Source organism: Bombus affinis, chromosome 3 (assembly GCF_024516045.1).
Source record: "Bombus affinis isolate iyBomAffi1 chromosome 3, iyBomAffi1.2, whole genome shotgun sequence".
In the NCBI taxonomy this organism is placed as follows: domain Eukaryota; kingdom Metazoa; phylum Arthropoda; class Insecta; order Hymenoptera; family Apidae; genus Bombus; species Bombus affinis.
In genome coordinates, this window is record NC_066346.1 from 1,684,528 (window position 1) to 1,705,184 (window position 20,657).

General features: G+C 37.7%; 1 protein-coding gene and 1 long non-coding RNA gene across 6 annotated transcripts in view; one reads left to right on the plus strand and one right to left on the minus strand.

Moving 5' to 3' along the window:
* The window catches only part of LOC126914235 (uncharacterized), a 137,693-nt gene that overhangs the window by 98,175 nt on the left and 18,861 nt on the right, over positions 1-20,657 (plus strand). The window lies entirely within an intron of this gene.
* The window catches only part of LOC126914225 (uncharacterized), a 110,087-nt gene continuing 107,449 nt past the window's right edge, over positions 18,020-20,657 (minus strand). For all 5 annotated transcript variants that reach the window (XR_007709606.1, XR_007709607.1, XR_007709605.1 and 2 more), the window contains one exon: positions 18,020-18,339. Coding sequence is in view for 1 of the 5 variants with exons in the window: in XM_050717878.1 (XP_050573835.1) it covers positions 18,318-18,339 (22 nt within the window). In the remaining 4 variants the exon portion in view is untranslated. The remainder of the gene's footprint in view (positions 18,340-20,657) is intronic.

Below are 20,657 nucleotides of genomic sequence, written 5' to 3' on the forward strand. Positions count from 1 at the left end.
TTTTATCTCATGACACGCATAAACTGTAATAATTACTGAGATTCTGCAATGCAGTAGAATGTGTATTATATTTGATTCGAGGTAGGGCAGTCACGATATCTTTATTTGTCAATTTAAGGGAAAAACAGTCAGGTATGGAATGTTTTAAACGTGCTTGCTAGTTACGTTGAACAGATGCGTATGAAATTTCTATTTTTGACACAAAATTATCACTGTGTCTAATAAAATTATTTCCATATGTAGACTGTAGGGGGAGGATATGATAAGTCAAGTCTCCTACATTTTATAGGAAAGCAGTTTTAGAACTCGATACGACATCAATCGATCTGGTGTTACCAAAATTGTACTTTCATTTAGTTTTGAAGTTAAACGTATGTTTTTCGACTCAACACTAAAACCTTGAAGATACTATAGTATCGGTTAGTAGTAATTATATCTACGTTTTATGTATTTTTCAAAGATCTCATCTTTGAACCTAACAGGGTGGTTTTTATTTGCAATCACGTCATTAAAAAATCTCCTGTTTGTAACTAACAAGACTTGAAAAAGATTATTCTTTTAATTGGCAATTGGTGTTTCGGGATATTTTGATATATTTTTTCTTAAATTTCCACTACCAAAACTGCGCAACTTTTTATTTTTCAAATTAAATTCCGTTTTTGATGTATTTTCTCAAGAACGGAATTTCGAGAACACTAATTAAAAATTATCATTTATCAGTCTCAAAATAATTTTTTATCCGCTACGTAACTTTCTTTCTAAAAGTAGACTATGCAGCTAATATTTGATTAAAATTGCTTCAGCGGGATGAAGTAAATATAGGTCACGAAGTTTCAAACTTTCCCATAATGATAGCAAAGCTTAGTTCTCAGTTCTCGTAAGATTATCGCAATGCGTTACAAAGTAAAGATCTGCGTATCGATATATACTTACATACACAGTATACTGCATTCAAGTATATTAAATCTTATTTCAAATGTTTCAAAAAATAATTTCAAGGATTAACTCACGTCGGATTAACACTTTGAGTAAACTTCTCACTGTTCCCTATGTACCTACGTATATTTATAATTCACTTTTTTCTTTTCCACAGTCAATAGACATTTAATTTTTTCCAATGATACTTAACTTCCTCTAAACGACATTTACATACAGTACACGTAAGAACGAACATACAACCGTCGATTTATTCTTCTCGTTATAATTCTTCGAAATACCTTTATCAATATCATCCACGTAATTCAAATCGTCATGCTACGTGGGACACAAAATTCCAACCATTAATAATCGTTCCCCTAACTCTCCAGTACCGAGCTAATTATCAAATTTCATACAAGATTAGCAGCCCTCCCCCAGATCCCTCCTGACATAGCCATACACCCAAACAAATCTAATTACCACCCACGAGAACGACCACCATTGCTGTTATTCGAATCCGAATCATTCCACGGTGCACATTCAAAAACAAGCACGCGATTCATCCGCCGTCAAACTTCGACCCGTATACTCGACGATGTATAGTCTCCAGGCGATCGTTGGCATCATCATCATTGATCCCGATTGTCGCGAGATCGGCCAGCCAGGTTACTTTCCCCGCTTGGAGGGGCGCAATTTCGAGATGAATGCGGTCGTCGATTCGACGAGGCTGGTCGTCGTAAATCGTGGTCCGAGGGTCGGCGTGGCGCGGATTTGCTGCGGCGAAGGCATCGAGAGGCGGCGGGACCTCGTGGAAAGGGAGCCGGGAAAACCGGGCTAGGCTCGTTCTTAGAATTCTGCGATCGAGATAATATCGAGCATTCGGGGCGTGGATTTCCCGGGGGAAGGAGCACGTTGAGCGCTAAAAGGTACACGCCGATCGGTCCGTAGATTCGACGTCTTGTCCCCGGAGAATCCGGAAAATCTGGCCAGGCCGAACCTTTGGACGGAGATAGAGGACGATGAGGAAAGAGCAGTCGCGGAGGTTAGGCATCTGGAACATGGTAGAACGACGGAGGAAGAGAGCGATGAAAAGCGGCGTGCAGGAGAAAGGATTGGTGTGGAATAATGGAACGAAGAAGGAGATTGGAGGATTGGCGGGGAGGAAAGTTAAGAGAAAGGATGATCAAGGAACAAAGGACAGCCGAATAGGTGTAGAAACGGAAAAGAGAGGTTCGAGCAACGGCATCGGTGGAACGGTTCGGAAAAACAAAGCGAAAGACCGACGACTGGAAAGAAAAGAGGCGACTACGAAGAGAGGAGATCGGCACCGAGAGTCCGAAAGGAATTAGATTTGCTCGGTGCTAGCCAAGCGCGACGAACAGAATGCAACGCGATCCGCCGGTAATTCGAAACGCGTTCCTCGGAAACACGGAGAATTATTCCTTTGCCGCGCTGTTCCTGCTATTGCCACTGACGCTCCCGTTGCTCTTTTCCGCTGCTATTGCCGCTGCTGCTGATGTTGCTGCTGCCACTCTTTCGTCGTCCTCGTCGTTATGCCCCCCAAAGATGCTTCATCGGATCACTGAACCTGCTTGCTTCGTTCGTCCAGAGTAGCGATCGGCTCTGATACTTTTCTAGCCAGACCATTTCCTATGGGATTCGGAGTTCCGACGAAGCTTAATGATACGCCAGAAAATAGAGGGAGTATTGATTTTTTTTTAGTTGTTTCTCGTTTTTCATTTCGAAAAATGTAGCTTTGTGGGATCAACTGGCGTGTAACGCAATTGGATCATCAATTTCACGACCTTTGTAACTGTTCAGATAACAAGTTTATTAAGGTTTGAAGTAATTGAAACGTTGTCGTAGGCGATTTTAATGGTCGATGAAACAATCAAGGCGATAACATTTCTGACGTATCTTATGAATTATTTTACTTTAGTGTGATGTTGCAATATTAATTTTGTTATGACACTAATACGCAATATCATTAATGCCATAAATACCATAAGCTCTGACACGTGAATTCGTGCTTTGTAACATATCATAGGCATTATGTACAAAAAGTTTGTGGACGATATTATCTAATTATCTAACTATCGATTCTTCTACACTACGCTTTAATGTTTCTTTACATCGCACAATCTCAGGTAGATTTTATTACATCGAATATTAAATTATTTCGCATGCAAATTTATGGACACGGATTACTTAATTAATCACGAAACACGTGTTTAACTCCTTATCTGAACGATAAGCCTAATACATGAAAACCACATTACCAACGGTGCCTGATAATTCTCCATGTTATTCCTATATTTCCTGTAGATACTTTACTGCGTTACGTAGATATTTCATGATTCATGATTCATGAGCCAAATTTCAATATTCAGCATAGGTATTATGCATATCAGATAACTCTACATATAGGTCTTTTTATTTGGGGACTACATTTACATCTCGAAAGGATCATTAACCATATTGGTTCGTAACAGTCTAAATTTACAATTTAAAACGACTGGCAACGAGATAGATTCACATATTGACGAAATTACAAGGTATTTACACAAAAATGTTTCTTCTTATCAATTCTCTAAGAATTTTTTCGAGAAAATATTTGGAAAGCTTACAAACCAAACTAGATACGAGCTTATTTCTACAATATCAATCTCAATGCTGTGGATTTTGATTGATTATTCAATTTCCTATATATTGTTTCATTCTTCGTATTCGCAGGAATCTACTTCCAAGCAGAAATATGCGAATAGTTTGATAATAATTTTACGACTTACATGCAGATTTGTAGGTGGAATCTAACTTTTCAGAATCTATAGGATATAAAAATACAAAATCACAGAAAGCATTTTAGTACAGCGATTGGCATGGTTACGTCGAAGAACTTAGCCAGTGACTTTTGCTTCTACGTATTACAGTCGAAGCATAGCGTTCTTTTTTTTTCTGTGAGAAACGCTGGTGAATGGAATCGCCATGTTCTTGCATTACGTTGCCATTTATCGTCCCGATTGTATTATTGCTCACGAAACGCGGTGCGCACTTTAAACGTCGTAATTCATTTCACGCATCGATTATACGTACAACAAACGGTTTTCTTGATAGATGGTAATTGCAATATTGATTTGTAATCCTGCAAATATCGCCATCAGTGTTGGAAGAATTAATACTCGTCGGAAAATCGCTGACATTACTAATAACGCTACCTTACGTGATTTATTACTTTCTCCGGGGACAAATAACGTAATAGGTGTAAATTGAATTCTACAAATTCTGCTTATTACGTCAACAAATTTATTGTATTATTTATTATCCATGCGTAATACGTCACAGTTAATTAAGGTATGCGTATTAATTGTATATTGACCTGTATTTATCTATGTTTAACCAATTGATATAAATTACTTGAATAGATAATAATTGAAATTCTTTCCGCTGCATTCTCTTAATCATTTGCAACCTAATCGTATTTTTCCAATGTTATAAAATATGTCAAGTTCGCAAAAAATATGAAAATGTTCTTATTGATGCGCAGGATTTTTCGTTTCGATTTTACATTAAACGTTTTGTCGACGTATTGCAAATTCTTTCGGTTTGCTTAACATGAAAATAACGACTGATGCGTATCGATCACGTTTTCTCGAGACTTTAATTCTACGCGAGATCAACGTAATTTGATCTTTGAAATTTTTCAAACAATTTCAAATTGTTTAAAAATATCTGATTTTAGAAGCGTCGAAAAGTCTCAGCATCGTATAATATTCTTGTCGTACAACAGATAGAAAATACAGCTTTCGTTATGAATTATAGATTAATAAATTTTCTAGTTTTTATCCAACAATGAAAAAAGAACGTGCAAGGTATCGAAACATGATCTTTAGCCATCGATAAATGCTCACGCTGTTACGGATCGCCACAGACAGGAAATAGACTTTAAACGTGATAAACGTGGTATAAGCCGTTGCTGAAAGCCCTTGATTTACAAGCTCTTTGAACTGCGTCGACGTCTTTGTGCCCGAGTTTCATGTGTATCAGCCCCTGAGTAGCCAAGGCCTATGCGCGTAATCAGCTACGCTAACGACTAATTATTCGATAAAATTAAGCTTGGCCCTTCGATCGTAAACAAGATGGATGAACCGTGATACTTATTGTCCCGCTTCTATCGTTAGACTTCAAAAGATTTATCGCTTTAGGGACCTATCCAGTGTCCTTCGTCGCTTTAATTAATCCTCTTAGATTATTCGTTTTGCTTCTGCTTATAATTATTACGTTCATGACTGTTAAATAAATAGAAACTGAGAAATGAGATTGATTTGACGAAATCTTAGAATAAATGGATTTTTATGACGTTAAACATATTATGATAAATAATCATGGACAACAGGTTTTTAGATATCGATTGAAGTGGAAAATGGATGTATTATATACGGAAATAATATACAAAATTAGGAATCGACGATAAATTTGAATAAAATCCGATTATTTCTACGATCGACAAACTCTGCTGTCTTTTATCAAACTCGAAACGATACGAGAGTGAAATTACTTTTAAGCGATCGCGTAGTTTCTCTGAAACCTCCAATAACGCGGATTTAATTAGTTCAAAGAGCAAGATATTGCGAGAAGGCTTTATTGGTACGGTCGGTGGTGAACTTGAGAAATACGTAACGGGACACGCGATTCGAACGATAGCAGCGCGGAACAGGTTTGACTCCATTGCCGATCGAAAGACTCCGTTGTCCTGTGTGCGACGATTAAGTAATTACCACAAATTGGCCCCGACATTTAGCCAGGCCTAATATTAATCGCTAATTAGCGTCTGGCCTGGCTTAATATTAATCGGTGATTAATTGATCGCGCCGATATTCGCTCTGTTATAATATCTGGCCATTTATCTTAACGATTTCGATCTTTGCCACCGGTGCCAAGAACTCTCGATCCACTCTCGATCCACGATTTTATCTACGGTAAGAATCACGCGCTGGATTTCTATGAAGGTTGTTACACATCCTTGTTGCTGTCACGACCTAGTGGTAATTCTAACATTCAATTAGCGCCTTGAATTATACCAGTGTATCTCGTTTGGTTTCGTTTGACAAAATAGTCTCCTTTCGGCAGATATTGTGATTAACGTGCGAAATAATGTGAATTTAGAGGATAGATCGTAGGAGGAGTGTTTTTTAACATCTTTTGTACGAATTATACGTAAAGATATATGTTTTCCGTGCTATCGGTTAACTGTCAATCACACGAAAATACATCCTTTTCATATAAAAATGTTGTATCTGAATTTAAATTTTCAAAGGAGATTGCCATAACAAAAATAATTTATATTATATTCTATCGATCTAAAGTAACGTTGTAAAAATGTTGCTACAATCGAAAAGTACTCGGTATATGAAAAAAAAATGTAGTTTTACGTACACGCATGTTTTTTAAGTTTGTGATTTTTTAATAAATTTCCATGTTATTTCTCCCGTGCGCGTTTTTTTTTTCTATTTGAATTTATGATTCAATCGTAGATAAACAGATATAAAATTGAAACATACTCGTCTATTTGTTACGCAGCCCAGTTTTATTCTATTTGTGGAAATAAAACGTGGGATTTATGAAACAATGTAAATATCGTAACTATGATCTCTTTTGTCAAGAAGCATAAATAGAAAATATGCGTGTAATAAAGGAACGTGCATAAAACACAGTTAAACACGTGTGAAATAAAATAAAAAGAAAGGAACGTTTGTAACTTTGTCATACGAAAACAGCATAAACAAGCAGCGTTATTTTATAATTATAATTGCCTCGAAATTTATTTTGAGCTTCTAACGTTTTGTTTGGAATAAAAAAGATGGACGTGATAAAAACTACCGTTACGCTTGTTACTTTGTCTCTCTTCGCCGTTCTCTCTTCCTTTTCTCCTTTTTTTCTTTAAAGTCGAATAAAATGAAATTTGAAGAGCGGTTTTCCCAAATATTCACGACATCAAGTATCTCGTTTAATTCTTTCCAAACAACTGATTTCGTAGTATAATTGCAGACATGGCAGTCTTTTTCTAACAAAGTAAAACAATACTGGCATTAAAACCACTGCAAAGGTGTATGTTTACTGTTCCATCTCATCCGTGAGAATTTTAATTTTAATTTTAAGTAAACGCGTTACACAGCGCATCCACGTGTTATGCTTACCAAATAGGTTTATATTTAAGTATAAAGAAACACGCGTAACTATAGAAACAGAAATTAACTAAACTTTGATTAAATATCGTAACGCGAATATATTTCGCTGTGACTCGTGTTTATTGATTCTATCGTACGATTCGTTAATTATAATTCAGTCAATTTATGAATTCATTATAGAACTTTATCCTTGTTATTATATTGTATTATTTTATATTTTCTTCAAATGAGTTATTATATTGCAATATATTGCAATATATTCGCTGAAGATTTGTGTTGAAGAATAATGTAATATTAGTAATATTATAATAATATATATTATATTATAATTATATTATATAACAATATAATTATATAATGCGATATTAATAACATTAATTATTCGTTTATGAAACATTTGTCGATGTAAATACTCGTTTTAATTAAATACTTATAAGATACGTATTAAATATAAGAATATATACCGAGAAAGTCTGCATCGTTGTTAATTAGATATCTTTCTAGAATTTTGTTGAAAAATGTAAATATTATTTATTATTTTGCCTGAAAGTAATTAGCTGTTGATTTGATCAAAATGAACGTATACATGCCAAACGTAAATCGTTCTCGATAGAAATATATAAATTCTAGTACATTATTCGAAAAGTATGTTTTTCCTCCTAGTTAATTTTAATGTTATCCTGTCGATAACAAAGCGTGTAAAATTGTACAACTCGCTTAAGAATAGTTAAAAATTGCTAAAGAAGCAACTATCACAAACTCGGCCAAAGCTAACAAATAGCTCTTTGTAAACGTAGTAATTATGTTAAACTGATCAATCAGCTTTTTCCACTAAGTCACAGCAAAACTTTCATAATTATCGAGACACAAAACAAGAGATTCCTGTTTCTAAAGGTTACACGATAACATTTCGCTTCGAACAAAATATCCACGTGTAACACGGTATAATCAATCTTCGCGTAAACGTATCTATACAAAATTATTATATATATAATATTATTTTCATCGATCTTTAGAGATTCACAGATATTCACCAAATTATCGAACCTACGAAACATTCCATTTTCCAAAACGAAATCTCTCGAAACCGGTGCATTACAATCGTCGAAATCAACAAGCCTAGCCAATCAATCGACTACACGAGAGAGCCAATCGCGAAATATACTTGCCTCACCCCCCTTACAAATCCACAATATACCGCGATACGGCACAATACGATAAAGCAAACGCATCTAACGCGTCAATCTAAAGCGCATCGAACGATTTGAAAATACGCTCCGCGGCCTGCCAGAGTATCACAACAGTGAGCGAGAAACATCGGCGGAACGAGAGATCGAAACAGCAGCAACGGTCTCTCGTTATCGTGTCGCACAATGTGTTAAAACGGTTGTCCAACAAACAAAAGGTCATAATTTTACTACCTAAATTTTAGTATTAAAGTATTTATACAAACAAGAACACGTGTACAGTGTACCTATATGGAAACGGTCGTAGACCACTTTCTCGAATGTATTATACGCGTTACATAAAATAGTTGGAAACATTAGCACTGCGCGATTTGAGACACGATTACAGTCGTGATTATATTGGCGAAAGAAAGCAATTTTAAAAAATATATAAAGGTTGTATTATATGTATTCAACGCGAGATTAATATATCACACTTGTACCGAATATCTCGTAGCTTGTATGTGCATTTTCAGATTTCTTTCAAACTTTACCGATATAAATATGGTAGATTGGTTCCATTACAACGCTAATAAAATTTCAAAACGTTTCGTGTGTTACACGCATAACGCACGTAACACACGTAACATACTCATAAAATATTCATAAGTGTATATTCAGCGTATATTCGCAAAGTGTTTCTACAAGTGTTCAAATACTTTCGTGAGCAAACGCCAAGCGATGTTAGTCCGCTTCACAGTCAAATGGTCGTTTCAACACGTTCCGTGTCGCGTGGTATCCGCGCGCGCGTGCCAGTACACGGCGCAGAATTCGTAGCGGGTTAAACAGAATAGCGCGCGAATGTTATCCGGTGATCTAGCCGGCTGGCTGCCACATTTTGTGTATTTTTACACCGCAACCGCGCGTTGCGCCTCCGTGTCTCTTCCACCCTCTCTTCCGCCCTCTCAACCTGTTTCCCCCTCTCCACAGCGTTACCGTGTGCCCCAATGTGTGCCAGGTAATTGGGTGTGAAATGAAATCTAACGAAAACCCTTTTAGGCGTGTGCACAGTCGCTCGCTTGTGGACAGAGTAGCCCGGCCCATCCTCTTGCACCTTTCAACCCCCTCCCGCTTTCTCCCATCACAGTGCACCCCTTGCCTTGCACCCCGTCCTTCGTCGTTCCCTCAGCCTCGTACGAGCACTCCGCTTTTTCGCCTCAATCCTTCTCCGCGTATCGTGTGTGTATCGCCATCCGAGGCAAGTGTACGCGCGCGCGGATATCGTGTGAGAGGGTGGTTCACGATCAAATAGTTTCCATTTTTTGTCACCGCCATCAGCCGTCCTTTCTCGTCTGCATGCCACAGCGACGGAATATTACGGGACGATGGTTAAACTCCTCGTTCACGCTCTCCACTCTTTTGTTCTTTGTTGCTTTCTTTCGCCGCCAACCCCACTCCTCGAATCCCCTTTCCGTCGCCAGCCCGGGCGCTTTTCCTATTCCCGCGATACGAACTGTGTTGCTCTCTTTCTCTCTCTCTCTTCACGCTTTTCGTTTTTTTTCTTCCATTCCTCGTTTTTTGTTTTTTCACGTTCTCGAAGCGGAAATTTGGCCGGAATCGACGCGTTTGTCCGCTTTAGTAGAGACGGCTAACCGGTTCCGGTTTCTTCTTCTTCTTTCTTCTCCGTTGGCGCGGTTTTCGCGCTGCTTCTTTATGCGTACTTTCGATGCTTGCCGTGGCAATATAAATATTTGTTGCACGATGACGCGATGAAGAGGTTTGACGTTGTTCGACGAGGTGGTTGATTAAAGGCGGCATATTTTACCATAGATTAGATCGATTGTATGTCTGTGGATGCTTATGTGTTTACGAGGATTTTGAACGTAGCATGTTAAACAGAATGTATGTATATGGTATTCATTGTATCATGTTGTAAATGAAATCGAGATTTGCTTGGATTTCATATTTTTAGTTGCATTCGTGAGAATATGAATTTGCATAAATGTTCACGGTTTAGGAATCATCGATCCAGCCTACAGTAGAATGCCCCATCTTTAGTCGGACATTGATTTGTCATTTGTATTGGTACTTGCTTGTGGTTTGACTTTATAAAATGGTATTTTACATTTAAATGAAACGACATTATACTGCTTTGCATGTATTTATGCTTTTGCATTAGAATTCCAGATGCAATCATTTTGATTGTTGTTCCTTTCTCTCCTATTAGTTTCATATTATATTAATTCGAAGACTTTGATACTCGCTAAACTTTTCACTTTTTGTTGAAATATTCTACTTATGCGATTTATAACATCGTACCCTATAATCAAACAACGTCGATAAGCGTCACCTTAATTTACCATAGTTAGAAACGCAAGGAGAGAACCAAATTAATTGGCGCGTTGCAAATATTCTAATATTTTCTAAATTTTTATCAATTCCAATCGTGAGAAAACAAATTTTGTTATATAGCATAAAAATCACCAAATACCAAATTCACTGTACGCCTTCCACCACTTTCGGAACATTCAAACCTACCAAAAGACTGGAATAAAATTGCAAAGCCGGTTTCTCCGTACGCAGCCTCTATATATTTCCCATAACGAAACGATGAATCGAGGAATTTCAGGAACGATCATCCTGGAAGCTTTCAGTGAGACCGAGTGAAAGGCGAACGGGTCACGTTTATACGTATCGCGTTTTACGCGGGTGAAACTCGTAAAAGTTTCCTCGGAGATGCACCGTCAATATGCTTAGCCATTTTTGGCCGAATCTCCGCTAAGCTTCTTAACGGATGGGTCGTGTGTACCACGACTCTGTGGCCCCGTGTAAAATGCAAAAAGCTGAGCTCAGCCGTGCCCGTTATTATTATTACGTTAACCGGCGACGCGGCTAGATTGCGTTTTACGCTCGTAAATCGGGCCAGAGCGCGCTTACAGAACCGCGACGATTTTCGGCGTCGTTACGGACCGGAACGAGCCACCAGACGCCGGATTTTTCGGATTTCAACTTTCCTCCCGATGCTCGTCGCCCGTTCCACCGACGAAATTATTCCGCGTTCGCTCGTTTCGCGTCGCTCTCACAGCGATTCGCGTCCTTTTGCTCGTGCCTGTTGCGGTCGTGCGATGCCGTAACGCGTCTGATACACCACGTAACTGATACGCGGCATTTCCAATTTAAACGAGAAAGAATTAATAAGCTTTGTAGATTTGAAACTTTCGCCATGTTTGTTACAAGTCGTACCGTTGATCGCGAAAATATTCGAACGGTTGTCGCAGAATCTTTTTATCGATATATTTCGCGCGTTAGGCGAAACTTTTTGAGATTTCAGTGAGACTAGCGCATTAACGATTACGTACGAGTTTCTCCGACTTCGTTCTTATTTATTCCATCCCCTTGGAATTCCGGGCGAAACGCAATTGGAAGGACGCGAATAGACGCAGAATACGTAGATGGAAAGACAGAATGGTGGCTGACTTCCGCTCAGCCACGGCTACCACCTTTTACGAGCCAATAAAACAAACCGAAAGTGGAGTCTAGAAAGCGTCTTTCATCCGGTCGGGACTTTGTGTTACGGCTTTGCTTAAAGCCCCGTACGCAATTGCGTTAAAAACGGGTCGACGATGTCTGATTCTGATAAAAGCAGAATTTATGTTACTCAACCACTTAAAACGTGAAAATCATGCCGTAAAGTTAACTATTTCCCTTTTTCATTTTGAAAATGTCGCTGTCCTAACAATTTGAATGTGTAATTTTTGTAGCTTTGTAATTGTCGTTTCTTTCGCAGCGAATTATTGCGGATAGGACAAACACGTTGAACGAAATGTACGAATTTGATGAACGGAATCGTAATGAATTTTAGCCGTGTCAACGAAACTCGAGTATAATTTGAAATAAAGTTCGGAAACTCTGCACGTTTCATTTTGATGAAACTATAGAAACCTTCGCTACAAGGCTTTTGATAAATCTTACATGTCAATAGATTTTTGTTGTTTTTGGTTACCATTGCGAGAAAATACTGGTATTCTTTATTACCATAAACTAGAAACTATACGAAACAGTATCTGATTATGTTTTACGAGTATTACTCTTCTCACTGATAAATTAATTAATACGAATAGTTACCACGTTTGAAGATGGAGTTTTTAACAAATTAATGTTTTTGAATTTTGTTACTCATGGCTTATATATATAGCTTACATACATGTTAAAAAATTGAATAGGGTCATAGCTATAAAGAATCACTTTTGCCTTGTAACAACGAAAAGAAGATGATTTAAAAATCATATTGTTTTTCATATTCAGATAACATTGATATTAACTAATTTCTTGCCTGAATTAAGCCTATGTTTCTTTTTTATTTTCGATAAATACAATCTAAATTGACATATACTGATTGCTCGCTAAAAATTTGTACCTTCCAAGAACGCGAGTCGATGGTTTAAAATTTGGTTAATGGTGAAAACGATTAATTTAGTTTAATGATTTTAACGTTCGATAATGTTTCATCGAATGTTCTTTAAACATGGATAACGAATCGTGTTTTCGTGGCTTAAATTCGAGTTCAATAAAACGTTTCACCCTTCTAATCGATGCGTAAACGTTTTCGATCGGTACCTTCGCAAAATTAAATCGTTTCCTTGCACGCTTGATTGCATAGGGATCCAGGAACATCGAACAAAGATCTACAGGCCTTCTCGTTTTTATTCGTTGACCAACGCGTGAAACCGCTTGCATTCATCGGGAAAAAGTGACTCGGTCACGCCAGATTTTCTTAAGAATCTCTTTTAGTGCCGATCAGATTTGCTGCATCCGTGTGTTTTATCTCACAAATATTATACACTTCTTAATCGTAATTCATTTTTAATCGTCCTTTTGCAAGTTTCGCAAAAATATTATCTCGTTCGTATATACACGTACCGATAAATTTCATCGATAAATTGCTTTTCTTGTAAAAATTGTACTAGAAATTGCATATCGACTGGAACGACGGTATTTGGATTAATAAATCGATATTGGTTTCATACGAAGACGTACGTACAATTCTTTTAATTTATTGATTCTGTTTCTCGGCAACAATAGATAAATCGATCCATTTTACTGCACCATCTTTACGTAGAAATAATTTTCATTTAATCATAACCTATTCCTAATTAAATTATGTGTTTATAATAAAAATTAGAAGTATATTGTCAATTATATACACAGCGTACATACAAGTTTGAAATTTACTTTGTGTGTTTTTAAACAAAATAACAAAAGACTTGATATTTCTTTAAAATTAATATCACAAACATCAACAGTTTACTCAATTATCATACTCCTTATTATTAATATCCAAACTAATTTAAACTCGTAAATCTTCTCCCACCTGCTGTGAATCATCCCCCTCGTAAAATATTCGAGTCGTTCGAAACTTTTGACTATCGGTAGCAACACACGCATTTCTCGTTTTTTTTCGTCCCCCGATCCAACGAAAATTTTCACGTTTCGTTATCCATTGTCGAACAGTCGCATCAGCTCCTCCATTACACCAATTATGCGTCGCGCCGTTCATTTTTCCAAGCCTCTCTCTGATTCATCAGAATCTCCTTGGTTCACTGTTTCCGCGGCCCCCAGGAGCGCGCAATTAAGAAGAGATGAACATGTGCAGCGGGCCAACGTTTCGTTTAACGAACCTGGCGAACCTTTTATAACCCGAGAAATACTGTTTCCGGCCGACTGGCCCCGCTCGCCGAACGATTTCGTATTTTTGAGGGGTACACGCTAGTTGCTTTGTCGCTGATTCGTTCGTCGACTATAAGTCGACGCGAACCTTCCACAATACCACATAATAATTACAAAATGAAAACTAACTAGTAATGTAACTAGTTGCCTGCTTTTACTAACTTTTATACATTTTTCAAACTTTTCTATCGGCAAATATTTCACGCGCGTCATAACTTTAGGATGGAAAGTAATTTTAAAATAGGAAGATGGTCGGTAGATACCTTGTTGATATAATTCACAGTAGTTAGATTTATTAATTTTTGAACGAGGGTATAAACTATTGATTTTTATGCATTTATGTGGAACGTACAAAAGCTCATGAAATATTTCGAGCAAATATTTAAAGAGTAAAAGTAAATATTTATTTCGGCTTCATTTCTACGTTTAATAACTTTCCTATCAAGAAAAAGTCACTGTAAAATTCGATTCTCCTATAAAGACAAATCGTTATCGGCTTTAGTTGTGTATATACGTGTACAGCCGAAACACACCTAACACAAATGTTTTTAACGCTTGATAATATAAAGATATAGCTACTCTAAATTCTCCATTCATCTTTCTAAACAACTGTTTCCTTAAACGCTGCACTAGTCATTGACCAAAGCTTCAACGCTCTTCTCCCAACTTTCAGCATCCTTAGCTGTTACTCCGCTCGTGCTCCCTAATAATCCTTCACGTTGAGAGATTGAATCAGCCGTGGATATTATCGAATCGCACGCTCGACGCTCGGCTCGCGCGAATCATTATCCCTCTCTTTTATTTTTCGTCGTTACGAGCCGCGCAATCATCATTGGCAGTGATTTCTTCGCGGAACAGGTGCGAGAGGCGAGAACGATCTGCCGAACGATTGTTACCTTGGAAAATAGTCCATAAAAGTGGGAACGGAAAGAAAGAACGAAAGAGAAGCGTGAAACAGACGAAGGAAGCTTATTTTCAATCGATATTTCAAATTTACTAATATTATTACAAGTGTTACTTTTCTCTAAATTCAAAGAGAACGTGTTATATTTGCAGAGCATGGCAGCGTTTCAAAAGAAATAACGACTCGTTTCGGTGGATAAATACACATTTTATTCGCGAAATATTATTCTTCTACAATACCTAAATTAAGATTATATTCAAAAACGAACGTTATAATTACGACAGCTTTATTTCTCAGAAGAATATACAAAGAAAGTTCGTTACGTTCTAACAGCAAAGATTGCTGTAAACTTTTCAGGGAGTATACGCGGGACTTCCAGTTTCGCGTTCAATCTTTTCATCCGAACAAATTGAAACTGAAACGGTTAATAGGAAAACGTAACGTGTCACAGCTTAAAAGCTACGATTCAGCAATTTTATAAATTGTATATTCTATATCCTGCGTCATAAAAAAAAAAAAAAAGAAAAAAAAGGAAAAAGAGGAAAACAAGAGGAGAAGCTAAACGGCAGGAAAAGAGTCGCAGCGTTGTAATTTACATGTGGACCCATTACAAGGCGTCCGGCGTCGTTATCAGCTGGCAACTTGCACAACAGCGAAACGACCGTCGCGGCGTCGCTGTATTTAAAACGCATTAAGTAGAACGAGATTCGTTGATTGCTCGATTCGGGGGAACCCGGTATTTCGTGTAAGTACGTACGTCGTAAACGACGCCTGTTCCCGTGTCGGCGAACACACGATAACAGGGCAAATGTCCCTGGAAAAACGAGAAAAATAGAAACGAACGACGATGACTGTCAGAGCGGTCTCCACCTTGAACTCGACGTTTGACAAAGCTGATACGAACGACCACGTCGGGTTCACGCGTATCAGCAGCCTCGCGGAAAGCTTTACCTCCAAACAGTGTAGTTTACTGTACTGATACACCGTACCGTGTATCTTTACGAGCGAAAAGAAACCGAGCTCGATACTTTGCCAAACGGAAGAGAATTGCCAGTGTTAGAGTTTAATGCGTCGAATCGGATACAGTTTCTGATTGATGTAAATAGGACACCTGTGTATTGGATACATAGCGGCTCGCCAAAGTATTTGAACAATTATAGAAATATTTTACGAACATATTGCGCGTATTTCAAATTTCCTTGGCACTGTAACGAGACACGACTATCGCGATTGTATTGGTAAAACTTGAAACCACTACAAAAATGTGTATTAAAGTTGCGAGATACGTATTGCGAGCATATATTTAGCTGAGGTTATCAAAGCATTCGAACGTTCGTTTAATCGTTATATCAATGTTTAATGGGTCGATCTTTAATACTAAAAAAAAAGGCAGAAGAATCAAAGTATTACAAATATACCAATTAATTTCATACGATGATCGATTAAATACCATCACGATCAAAAAAAGATCGACGATAGAGGCAGCGAAACGAAATACGACAAAACTTTCAAACATCGATTAATTTCGCACAATGATCAATTAGCAGCCATTGTCCCAAACCTCAACATTAAGCAAAAAAAAAAAAAAAAAAAGAAAGAAAGAAGTAAAGAAAAACACGATAAGGATAAAAAATCAGCGTGGAAGCGTGCGAGGAGCGTGGTCGTCGTCGCACGAGATCCAGTCGAGATGCACACGTGTTCTTTGAAGCGGCATATGTGGCCCACTGTAGGCCACGGAGATCGTAACGTCGTAACTCGTAACGTAATGCCGGGAACGTCTGTCTTGTAGCAACAGATGCTGCGAGCATGCATAAGCGCGAGGCAGCTCGCATACCTTGGTATCGCCACGGATTGCCGTGTACACGGCGTGTTGTTGGATCGCAAGGGGAGAGAAACGGGCCGTTCGTACGATGGGCGTGTACGCTCCGGCTACCGGTCTTGTCCGCAGGGACGGACAACCGTCTATTACCGGGAATACAGGTGTGAGTCCACCGATCGACGATTACCTTTAATCGAGCTTGGCCCGTTTATCATCGCCGTTAAATATTCGACGGATCATCGGCCGCCCGGTTGACAAGGAACCGCGTGTAAGATTTGCGATCTGCTTCATAACTCGACCGTAGTCCAGTTTGTAAGTACGCTTCAGGGGTAAAAAAGTAATTTAAGGGACCGCCAGGTTGCCCGTTTCGCTTCGCTTTCTTTTTCGATCGCGTGATCCGGAGCGCAACCCGTGTGGTACAATGTTGATGGTTTAAATGACAGGTTAATACCTCTGAGCTTGTATGGTAAAGTGGAGATAATTTCGTTTCCTTCCAAGTTTGGCCTTTTTGCGCTTCCTTTTCCTTTTTCGCTCAGTTTTTTCTCTTTTTTTTTTTTTTTTTTAATTTATTTGGAAGAATTCGGAAGTTGTTTTTCTTCGAAAGTAGAATCTTACAGGAGCGAACGTTTCGTTTTCCTAGTTTGCATTGATCGTAATAGGTAAAAATTGTATATCGAGATCACCGCTTGACCAACAGGTATCCAATTTGGATTTAAATATCATACGAGTAACTACGACTAAAACGGTGCAATGGGAACGAAATAGAAATAGATAATCATATTTTGATTAGGATAAAAGGTAACTTGGTTTTATCGAAAGCATCTACGTATCGTTAGTAATTGCGGGGAAGAGAAAATCGAAGCTTGTCGTTTTGAAAAGTTTGATATTTCTACGTATTTCGATCTCTCGTTCGTAGGTTTCTACTGTAAGATGAGAAAATAAGATTTTCGTATGTGACGTATCGAAGCAAATTCAAACGTATTGTTTGACAAAGATTTCATAGTTACATTTATAATTATCAAATTTCTAATTTCAATATTACGCGTTACACCATTCTATTAATGTAGCTTATATTAAATTTTATTTTACTTTACATTTTACGACAGTGTTACCATATTCTTAATAAATCGAATGACGTTAAAGAATCGACTTCATCTTTCTAATATTTACACCATCTATCATTCCAGCTTCTCGATTATTATCTAAGAAGCATATATAGAATAAAGTCATAGAGAATCTCGAAATCCATGCACGCAACCATGTAGCTCGCATTAGTTGCGTTGTGGGGTGTGCTGCGCATAGATCGGAGGGTAAACATCGCTTTAAATTTGAATCACGCCAGCAGCAACAAGCAGCGAGAGCGCTACGAAACCCCAAAGTTCGTTTTCTGTCGCGAATCGCTAGACGTGCTTCCACCTTCCTCCCTTTCCTCATCGTTTACACACCTTTATCTTCTCTTTCCTGCTTCCCTTTTGTTTGCCCTTTTCTATTTTTTCGTTCATTTTTATAGTTTCCTTCGGGTGTATTCACCGCGCCTTTATGAAAGTTTATTTCTTCGCGCTATTCACCTTTCCTCGGGATTTGCTAAAACGTAGATCTTAAAAACGAATGCCAACGCACCTGGAAAAAATTGAAAATATTTTTAGCATAGTAGATTTGTAGTTGTTTAGTTTAAAATTATTAGATAATTATGATTTTATTGTACACGTATTTGGTTACTTGTTCGGTATTTACTTTGCTTTGTTTATCTAAATATGCTTTAAGCGTAAACATAATTAATAAATAAATAGTTATAAAGATTTTGATACTGCGGTGAAGCAATTTGAAGATGCGTAAGATGCGATCTTTTCACTTTTCTCGATACACTTTCCACGAAATAATCCCTTACATGCTAGGTTAAAAATACCGCAGCAAAATCAGTTATTCTCAACCATCGATTGCAATAACTAAAACGCATAAATTTAATTTGCCTGAAAATTGCTTTATAATTCGTACGCGCTTGATTTATCTCGAAAATCTGCACAGAGCAAAAACTTCATCCAATTATCAGATATTCAGAAGCCATAACTCTTTAACGATTGACGATTGAAAGCGATTACATACGATTAAACTCTTAAAACACACCAGAAAAAAGAAATGCAGAAGAAGCAAGTACTACGATATTGCCGAAAGAAACCTGCTTGTACCTTAAAGTACTCATTACGCAAATTACGCCGAGCCCTGAAATCGAGTCTCGAATCACTCGAAACTGCTCATCAGCACAATCGAACCTCATCTTCAACGCTCGACGATCTGCCTAAAATTTCAGGCCTCGAAGCAACGAACAATTTGAAATATTAATTCGAAGGGTAGATACATCTTCACGTGAAGAACAAAATTGTCCAAATGGAGTGCGTTTATAAAGCTCGATAAGCGATACATCGTTGTATTATCGCTTATATTACAGTCGAACCAGTCCCACTGTCGTAAGAAAAAGAACGTTCATTATGCTCGGTGTTCTTGCGTTCGAAGACCTTAAGAAAGAAGCTCGAACGTGTGGGAAACAAGATTTTCAAACTCAAGACACAGAAATTAAATGCTCAGGTTATTAAATCAAGTCGTTAAATTGAATTCCACTTAACGATAATTACATACCTGCTTAATATATTGTTGCAAAAATCTATCATTTTATATTTGAAGCTTCATATTCTGATTGTATGTTAAAATCACGTGTCTTTTTATCAATGTCAAAAAAGTAATAGAATTCTTTAGTAACAAATTAATGCACAAGTAAATGTACAAATATTATGTTCTATGAATAGGTATTCGAGTATTTTATAAATTTTATAAATACGTATATCCCTTTATCGGTTGGTTATTTCTCCATAAAAAAATTTAATTTCCACATTAATTTAAAATTATACCTTAACGTATTATAATACAATACTGATTAAAATATACGTACACGTTCGTTTACAGTATCGCTCTCGTTATAATCATCGATCTGTAACGCTCGATTATCGAAAATTATAGAATTCGAAGCAACGAGTAATCTGAAACACGAATTCGGATGATTTTTCACGTAAAGAAAAAGGTTGTCCAAGTGGGGTGGGGAGGGGGCGTTTATAATTCTCGATAAGCGATACATCGCTTGCATTACAGTCGATACAGTTTCGCTATTGGGTAGTCGATGAAGAAAAAGGACGTTCATTGTTCTCGGTGTTCTTGCGTTCGAAAACCTTACAAAGATCTTCTCCGAACGAGTGGGAATCAAGATTTCGCTTGTAGCGGCGCTTGAAAGATCTTTTAAGTGGTTCCGTTGCAATGGCTAACCGAATAAGAACGGGACGCGATGGAATTTGTTCTCTTTGGAATTTCATTTCGCGCGAACAATGAAAGCTTTCGAAGAGTAGGAGCATCGCTGGTTACTCTCCCCTTCTCTCTCTCTCTCTCTTTCTCTCTCTCTAACTCTCTCTTTCCCTGTTCTACCGTCTATTTTTTATTCTTTTTCTTTTTTATTATTTGTCACTTCACCGATGGATATCGATCTTGCTATTCATCGCAAGCGCTGCTTATATGCATATCAATGATGAAAGCTCCAGTCAAACCGATCGCCGAGCGCGAAGAATATATTTTCGATTCGTTTTGACGTGAGTTATTATCGGAAGGGTGAAAAAAGGAGAAACACTTAACGACCGTGAATTGACTCGTTGCGCAGCCGTTTAATGCGACCGGGTTAAAGCTGATTTTTTAACGGGAGATGGGGAAATAAACAGAGTAGAGGAAGTATACGTTAATTTACGTGCAATTCTTCGTTTTATTCCTTGCTTTTAGCGTCGAGTATGGTAAAAATAATTAATTTTTATCGAACGCGTTTCGTTAGACACTCTTATTACTTTATTCTTTTGTTTTCAGTTAATCGTTAACATCGTATCGATTACAAGATTATTGGCGTCATC